Here is an 8,642-nt window from a genome sequence, read left to right on the forward strand (position 1 = left end):
CGAATGGATGGATACGAACACTTCGACGCAGCGACCCTTGCGTTGCCTGTCATCAAACACGGCATGACTGACCGTCTTATCTTATCATCCTCGATAGGGAGAGGCGCATCGTTAGCCTCACCTGTTCACGAGACTGATCATCCTCGCGTCGTCGAGTAATACCTACTCATGACCTACTGGGGACCCAAGGCCGCCTTGCATTGAGCCAGCACACGCCCGTCCAGCCCAGCTGATCAACATTCGGTGCAATCGCTTAACACAGCATCTAAGAGTAGCGAGCATGTGCATTGGCAATACGTTGGTTTGGGGTGCTGGTCATTGTGGACATTAGCTGAGATTGCATTGGCGTCGTCCCTTCGTTGAATCTCCCTCTCGAAACACCGATCCCTTTGGACGTGTGCCAAATAGTGAGCTACAGCAGCATCCTTCGCTCCGCAGCCCATTACGAAAAGATTGTGTATTTGTGGGAAAGCCGCCAAAGCAGATGCATCCTATGCACTTTTCCCAAAGAAGACCTCCCTCCACGTTCCTTCTGGGTTGTTCCTCGACTGTATCAATCGATACTACGCCGGAGTTGAGATTGCCAGTCTAGCCTTGATTGCCCATCAAAATTGGCCATCAATGCACCTGGATCTTGATTTTCGATGGGGGGGATCCCTACAGCTTCGAGCAACCCCCGTTCAATTATTTCCTAGAATTGCGAGCCAACCGGTGAGCCAACCAGCTGAATTGATGTTTCCTATGTTGTTGTTAGTCCCCCCCCGGCTTATTCCATTTCCTATCCTTGCTCCCGTTCTCAAAATCGTCCGATTCTCCAGTCCCGTCTTGCCAATGTCTCCCGTTGAGACTTGCGGCTTGCCATTCGTGTTAGCCGCAACCAACCAGGGCAGATATCAGCCAAAAGGATACCTTGCTCACGAGTGATTGAGGTGAGCCGGGGGAGCCGGCAGCAAGCCGCACCAACAACCAACTTAATATCCGTTCGCAGGCCTCCGAGACATGCTGCGAGGCTATCCACTAGACTGGACAATGAGCAGTCGTTTTTTGAAGAGGCAGTCAGAAAGCAACCAGACCAAAAGAGAAAACTATGTCTCAGCCGAACTTGCAAGAGAGACAAAGGCCTACGGAGACACGCATATTTATCTAATAGCGTTCGCCAGGGCGGCGGCAGCGATCGTTTCTTTTTCCAGGGGCTGGTGTTAGCTCACCCGCTCGAGGCGTCGGGATAGCAAGCCGGTTAGACGTTGACAGTCGGAGATCAGGGCAGCAGTTGGAAACCCCACTCCATGGTCATTGATTTTGCTGAAAAGACGATGCAGTTTGGTCTCGTAGCCAAGCAACGGGGGCGGGATTCCCATCGAGTTGAAGGTACAGGGAGGTCTTGGCAAACATACCTTTGGCACCCAGTAGTGCTCATTGTTAGAAGTCGCCCGAAGACTAATTACTCACCTAATTACTCACACACCATGGTCAGCTTTTCCCAAGCAAGCAGCCGGCTCCTGACAGGGCTACCCTCATCTGGCAAACAGCGCTAACCCCAAGCTGAACTGCCCGGGTCTAGTCTTATCACAGATGGGAGGCCCTGCAAGTGTGCCACGCTGCACACAACTCTGAGTGGAGGGCCGGCCGGCTGGGACCATTGTCGAGGCCGCGCGCCGCGCGCCGCCGCACACGACCAGTGCCGGCAGCCGGATCCGTCCAACTGGACGACGGTCTAGAACCTTGGGTAACACAAATGTACACATGAGCATTTCTGGGGAAACGAACGAAAGTTGACGACATGGTGTTGCATTGCTATCAAAGTGCATCGCAGCATCGCGTGTATGGACAGGCTGAGCGGCGCCAACGCTTCGCCGTTGGCCGTCACGCCCGTCCGCCTGGCTTCACAGTTTGGGGTCGCGCGATCTTTTTGGGATATCGATTTCACTTTTTTTTGTATTAAACTATCAGTACTTTTTGTAACAAAAGACGCAGACGGGTTGCAACTAGAGCCGTTGCTTACTTGCGCATGTCGACTACGGCTCTGATGCAGTCGCCCTGCTTCATGGTGTCGAATGCATTGTTCATCTCGCCCAGCGTCTTCCTGTGGGTGATGAACTCGTCCACCTTAAGGGCGCCCTTGAGGTAGTCCGACACAAGGCCGGGGAGCTGGGAACGGCCCTTGACACCTCCGAACGCGCAACCCCTCCACACACGACCGGTGACGAGCTGGAATGCTGCGTTGAAGCACGGTTAGCATCTTATCACACGATGACGATGCGTTGAAGGGTTGGAACTTACGCCGAGTGGAGATTTCCTGACCGGCAGCAGCGACACCGATGATGATGCTCTGACCCCAGCCCTTGTGGCAGGCCTCGAGGGCAGCACGCATGACACCGACATTGCCAGTGCAGTCAAAGGTGAAGTCACAGCCGCCGTCCGTCATCTCAACGAGCTTGTCAACAATGGACTGGTCGCCGAGCTGAGTAGGGTTGACAAAGTCGGTGGCGCCGAACTTCCTCGCCCACTCCTCCTTGTTGGGGTTGACGTCGACGACGATGATCTTGCCGGCCTTGTTGACAACGGCACCCTGGACAACGGACAGACCGACACAGCCAGCGCCGAAAACGGCGATGTTGTCACCCTCCTGGACGTTGGCGGTGATCTTTGCGGCACCGTAGCCGGTGGTGATGCCGCAGCCGAGCAGGCAGGTGCGGTCCATGGGGGCATCCTGCTGGACGGCAACGACAGAGATGTCGGCGACGACGGTGTACTGGGAGAAGGTGGACGTGCCCATGAAGTGCAGCAGGTCCTTGCCCTTGCACTTAAAGCGCGAGGTGCCGTCGGGCATGACGCCCTTGCCCTGGGTGGCGCGGATCTTGCCGCAGAGGTTGGTCTTGCCGGACTTGCAGAACTTGCACTCCTGGCACTCGGGGGTGTAGAGGGCGACGACGTGGTCACCGGGCTTCACATTGGTGACGCCCTCGCCGACGGACTCGACGATACCGGCGCCCTCATGGCCCAGAACAATGGGGAAGGCACCCTCGGGATCCTTGCCGGAGAGAGTGTAGGCATCTAGGAGAGGTTCCGGATCAGCATCTCCTGATCATATAGATATGGCTTCGGAAGCCCTCCCGAGCAGTGGGCGGGGTACTGGAGACGGCGGGTTTCCTCACCTGTGTGGCAGACACCAGTGTAGTATATTTCGATACGGACCTCGTGGGCCTTGGGCGGGGCGACTTCGATGTCCTCGATGCTCAAGGGCTTGCCGGCCTCCCAGGCGACGGCAGCCTTGCAAGTGATGGTCTGTTTTGGAGATCAATTGGGTCAGCGGGAGTGTTCGAGCGGGCGGAGGTCGAGACATGGAAATCTGGTTGCTGCTCTCGATTCCACTCGGTTCGACGAGAGCTACCCCGCAATGCGAAGCAAGAGCAGGGAATACAGATGTAGATATAGATTGACGTACCTTTCCTGCGGTGGCAGACATTGCGGATTCTTCAAGATTGACGATGGGTTATGAGAACCTTGATGGAAAAGGAATCACACACTAAGCTTAGCTCACTGGGCAGGGTAGGGTATTTATTTCGAGGGAGGGGGGCATTTCAAGATGCAGATGGACAAGAACTGCCGCCGCCCCGGTTGTCTTTTGGCGCACATCTCCAAACCCCACCTTGCGTTTCCCTCGGGAGGGGAAAAGCGTCCGAGTGATTGTCAGGTCTCGGGGGTTCGGGGAGCTGAACTATACTATGGTACTATGGTACTATCCATTTTTTCTCCATACCTTGCGCCAGCCCAGCCCAATTGCCAAACACTTTGAAAAGCGGGGGTCTCAGCCCGTCATCGAGGCGCCAGAGTGACAGGTGAATTCGGCAGTGGAGGGGGTACAACACGACTGATGCTAGCCGGGACTCTTGAGCAAGACGGGATGAGAGAAAACGTATACGTCATTGGAGGGTGAAGCTCTGTCAATAGCTATCTCACTGCGGTTGAGCTAGCCAGGCGGCACCCAGTCTGTTTTATTTTATTTGCGAACCGACCATGCCTCGCAGCTAACGAAGTAACCCACGGATGACTTTCCGAGAACGAAGCGCGCTTTCCCGGTCTCGACCGCCGCACCACGGCCACCCAGCCGGGGCAAGCGGGACAGGCCTTGATTGGTATGCCGGACCACGAATGCTTTCCCTTCCCTCTCTCTCTCTCTCTCTCTCTCTCTCTCTCGCCGGCCCTGTCTGCATGATTCCATGAGGGGTTGGCCAAAAGTTTAAGCCGTCGGAGTTAGGCTTTTGAGTTCCCTTTGGTGCAGTCCGTCCAGGCATGGTCCATCGGCGATTGTCAACGCCAAGGCTCATTCGTGATGGCTTTCCCGTGATGTCAAGGGTCGGGGAAGCAGGCGGCTGTCTGACTACCCGATTTATGTCCGTGGGTAGCTTCTGTCTTGATTTACCACCTTTGGCAGCTCTACCCTATCTAATCTACGGCCCGGAACCTCCTAGAACTCCGAAGAGGGGCCATGATTAGATGGTTAGATACAGAGTCAGTTGCCCGCGGACGCTTTCAACTCAAGGTTACCAAAGAACAAGGGAAAGCTCTATCTCAACTACAGATGAACAATCAACTGAGGTGTAGGTAATATGAGTGTTGATGAGATGGAGGGGTACAAAGACAAGTCAAAAGATGCGGAACCTTCACGTATGCATGTGTGTGTGTGTGTGTGTGCACTACCCCGGATTAAGAGCCATCACAATCGCATCACAGTTGCATAGTTTCGGAGGGAAACCACCTGAACCTTGAGGGAAGTCTCCAACGATATGACATGAGAATTTGGTGTTTGGGCACTATCTCGGTGCCATCATCCATGTGTCAGGATGCGCTCTGGAAGCTTTCGAGTTTTGGCTCCAGAGGATCCGATTTGGTGTGTCAGCGGCCAACTGGGAGCTCGGGCCACTTTGACCAGACTGCAACGGTGGTGAGAGTGTGGCAGGCACGGCAGGGAAGCAAGGAAGCTCGAAGTGGGCCTCAGGCGGCGGCATCTTCCGCGTTGACGGGCCAAGCATCGCGAACCTCCAAAATTTATCCAGCAAAAGCGCGTCCGACCAAACATCACACCCACCCACTCAGCCTCGTCACTGGCCGCGCCTGCAAGACCAATCAGCCTCGACGACCGCTGCAAACCGAATGGAAGCGGCTTGATCTTCTATCTTCGCTGTCGAATCCACTTACACTCGCTCCCGCTGACCACCAACGTCTCCGCGACAACACAAGGTCCATTTGGGTGACCTGAGGTCGCCCCCTCCATCGACGTCGTCATGCCCAACAAATTCTCCTTCGACGACTCGGCCTTCGACAGTTCGCCACCGTCGACGCCAGGCCAGACACCTCAGAAGGGCTCACACTACCCTTTTGGCGACAACCCCTCGACCACACCCGCCGGCCCCCCACCCTCGTCTGCCGCCTCGTTCACACCCGCAGGCGCGCCGTCCGAATCCTACCTCGGAAGTTCCTTATTGCAGGGAGTCACCGCTCAGAAGCCATTTGGTTTCGGCAACGCAAGCTCCAATGGCACAAGGCAGAACCTTTTCGGGAGGAGCGACTCCGCTTCCCAGCAACCTTTGGGTCGATCAATCCACCAGAGTGCCAAGCCAGCAGCGAGGCAGCCGTCGGCACTAAGCAGGGAATACGGCGCCGGCGAAAGCGAAGTCAGCTACGATAACCGGACGGGCAGGTACATGATTCCCGATTCTTCAGAGGAAGAGGAAGAAGATGAGGACGAGGAATACGATGAGCGCGACGCCGCCGACGCCGAGATGGAGCGATACCTTGAAGCCGACATCGACCAGGATGACATTGTCGCGGAGCCGGGAGTCGAGGATATTGAAGACGACGACGACATATTCCTGAACATGCAACATGGCGGCCGCGACGACGAAGAGCTCGGCTACTCGGACGAAGGCGAAGGCGGCATGGGCGCCGAGGAGTCGGATCTCCTACTCCTGGCCACCCCCGCAGCAACGGCGCGCATGCGCAGGGAGGCCGAAGATATTTTCCGCGCATCGTCTATGCGCCGCTCGTCGGCCGGAAGACGGAAAGATTTCAAGTTCTCTGCTGTCGCGAAGGACCTGTACAAGGGACTGGGCATGGCTGTGATCACTGAGTCGCCCGAGGTCGTTCTGAAGACGGAGGACTTGATCAACCAGCTTTACAACGAAGGGATCGGCGCGCAGGAGGACCCTGAACAGCTCGACATCTCGCTCTCGACCATTGTCTATCCGCTGGTGGAGCTCTGGGACAACTTCGCCCAAACCTTACCCATGCCGGAGGGGGAACATATTGCTGAGATTGGTCCCGGACCCGATACTGAGCCGTTCCAGAAGGCTGCCTATGTCGCTCGCCTGGTTCTCCAGATGCACCACACCCGCTTCGCACAGCAGGGCTCCGCCGAAACGGAGGTGCCGCCGCTGCCTTACGTCTTGTTCCAATGGATCGAAGAAAACCACAACCTATACCCCGAGCAGTACGATATCGTATTGAACCACAAGCCTAGTCCAGCATGCCACAGCCTTTTCTGGCCGACGTTGCGAGGCGCTCTGATTCGCGGCAGTGTCGACCTTGCATCCAAGCTGCTAAGGAATGCTGGATGGGAGTCTGTCAAAAAGGGGCCTCGAGCCGATTACGCCTACTCGGGCAAAGCTCTCGAAAACTTGCAACGCGCTGTTGGCATTGCCTGTGAGGCACTCGACATATGCCCAGCGAACAAGGGCAACTGGGACATATTCAGCAGCGATTGGACGTTGTACCGCATTCAGGCCAAGGGCTCTCTTGATAAGCTTCAGCGATTCGCAGAGGGTAAGGACAAGAACCCGTTCACTAGCGGTAACGATAACGGATACGGCGGGGCGTCTCTGGCTGGCCTGGTACGGAAGGCCGAGGGCCAGGTTCCTTGGGACATCTACGAACACCTCCAGACTGTCTACCAAATCATTTTGGGAACGCCGGAAGCCATCCTGGAGACAGCACAGGACTGGTGTGAAGCCACGATTGGTTTGTTTGGATGGTGGGAAGAAGGCCGCGGTCAGCAAAAGAGCTTGCGCATGTCTCGCTCTCAAGGACTGCGGGTATCTAGTAGTTCTCTTGGACCGGAGGCTTACTTTGAGCGCCTGTCACTTGCCTTCCACACCGCAGTCGAGTCGGACTTCTACTTCAACTCTATGAACCCTGTGGAAGTCGCCATTGCTTCTGCTTTCGAGTCGGACTTCGCAGCCGTCATCGGAATCCTTCGAGCATGGTCTCTTCCCATCGCTTCTTCGGTGGCAGAGCTCGCCTCTCTTGGACAATGGCTCCCTAAGCCCGAGCAGCCTAACTTGATCACTATGGAAAGTTTGGATATGGAGGATCTGGACATTCTCGGAGTTTCGCCGCAGACTGCGGACGAGGTGGAGGGTATCAAAGACACAACACTTACACACTACGCACGCGAACTGGCTGGCATCGACCAGCTTTCTGAAGATCGAACTGGCTGGGAGATGGCGATCCAAGTCCTCGGACGCATGGATTCGGCTACAAAGTCCGAGGATATGGTTGGAGAACTGCTTCGCGACATTCTAGCACAGCTCGACTCCGACTCTGGAGTCACCGTCGACAAGGTCTGGAGGATCCTGAATGATCTCGGCATGATCACCTATGCCGAAGAGACAGCTGAGGTATGTCATTATCTGTTGACACGAGGTAATAAGTTGACTAACAAATGGTAGACCTACGCGGACATTCTCGCAAAGGATTCCCACAGATACGGAGAGGCTCTGTGGTACTACGCTCTGGCTCACCGGCCAGGCAAGGTCCGCGAAGTGCTCAATCTCCTCATGTCCTACTCTCTTATTCATTCCACGGTCTATCCTCCTGCCAACGACTTGGACGACCACCTTTACCGACTCCTCAACGAGCGTAGCCAAACACTTGAGAAATACGCCAAACAGGACCTTGAAGCGGCTAACCTCCTTGGCCGGATGCTGAGCGGATACGCTACCCTCCGAAAGTTCTACGAAATCCGCGACACTGACGGACTTGCAAACATGTCTCCGTACAAGTCTGCCTCGCTTCGCAAACAAGCGGCTTCAGCCCTTGTTGCCGTCATCGCTAGCTCCGACGACAACATTCGCGGCGGCCTTTACGACGAGACGCGAGACGCCGTTGTTAGCGAGGACTTTATCCTCGCCCTGCTCGGCGAGACTCTCCCCTTTGTCAACCAGAACCCTTCTGTCATCACTCTTGACCAGATGGACACGCTCCTCAAGGCCATCGAGGACATTCAGACAGTCAACTCCACCATCTTCAACGCCGCTGACGAATTCTTCAAGCTTGTCTTGGCATCAACACCGGGACTGAAGGGCTCTACGCCCGCAGACCTAATCCGCAAGAGCACCGGCTCTCTCAGCGGAAGCAGCTACATGCTTAGTGGCAGCTCCATGCTGGCCAGCCAGCTCCACCGCTCCATCAGCGGCGGCGGCGGCGGTCTGTCTCTCGCCAAGGCCAAGCGCGGCTGGGACTGGAGAACAGGACTTACTGCGGGCGCCTCGGCGGAGGACGTGCTTCGAGTACTCAGATTGGGTCTGTCGAGAGACCTGGCGACGTTGTGGTTGGCCGATGCGGATAACACGCCTGTGTACTAG

The 8,642-nt window shown here is 56.0% G+C and overlaps 2 protein-coding genes across 2 annotated transcripts; one reads left to right on the forward strand and one right to left on the reverse strand.

Annotated features, from left to right (window-relative positions):
• Positions 1-1,998: 1,998 nt before the first annotated feature.
• Positions 1,999-3,466, reverse strand: ColSpa_05133 (S-(hydroxymethyl)glutathione dehydrogenase; the record flags this gene model as incomplete). Its single annotated transcript, XM_049271345.1, has 4 exons — positions 1,999-2,216; positions 2,281-3,054; positions 3,156-3,285; positions 3,446-3,466. 4 exons carry the CDS (start codon positions 3,464-3,466, stop codon positions 1,999-2,001), a joined length of 1,143 nt encoding a protein of 380 aa, XP_049127302.1.
• Positions 3,467-5,285: 1,819 nt separating this feature from the next.
• ColSpa_05134 (nucleoporin NUP85) lies at positions 5,286-8,642 on the forward strand (the record flags this gene model as incomplete). Its single annotated transcript, XM_049271346.1, has 2 exons — positions 5,286-7,676; positions 7,728-8,642. 2 exons carry the CDS (start codon positions 5,286-5,288, stop codon positions 8,640-8,642), a joined length of 3,306 nt encoding a protein of 1,101 aa, XP_049127303.1.

Source organism: Colletotrichum spaethianum (genome assembly GCF_022836535.1).
Source record: "Colletotrichum spaethianum MAFF 239500 DNA, contig11, whole genome shotgun sequence".
NCBI classification, from domain to species: domain Eukaryota; kingdom Fungi; phylum Ascomycota; class Sordariomycetes; order Glomerellales; family Glomerellaceae; genus Colletotrichum; species Colletotrichum spaethianum.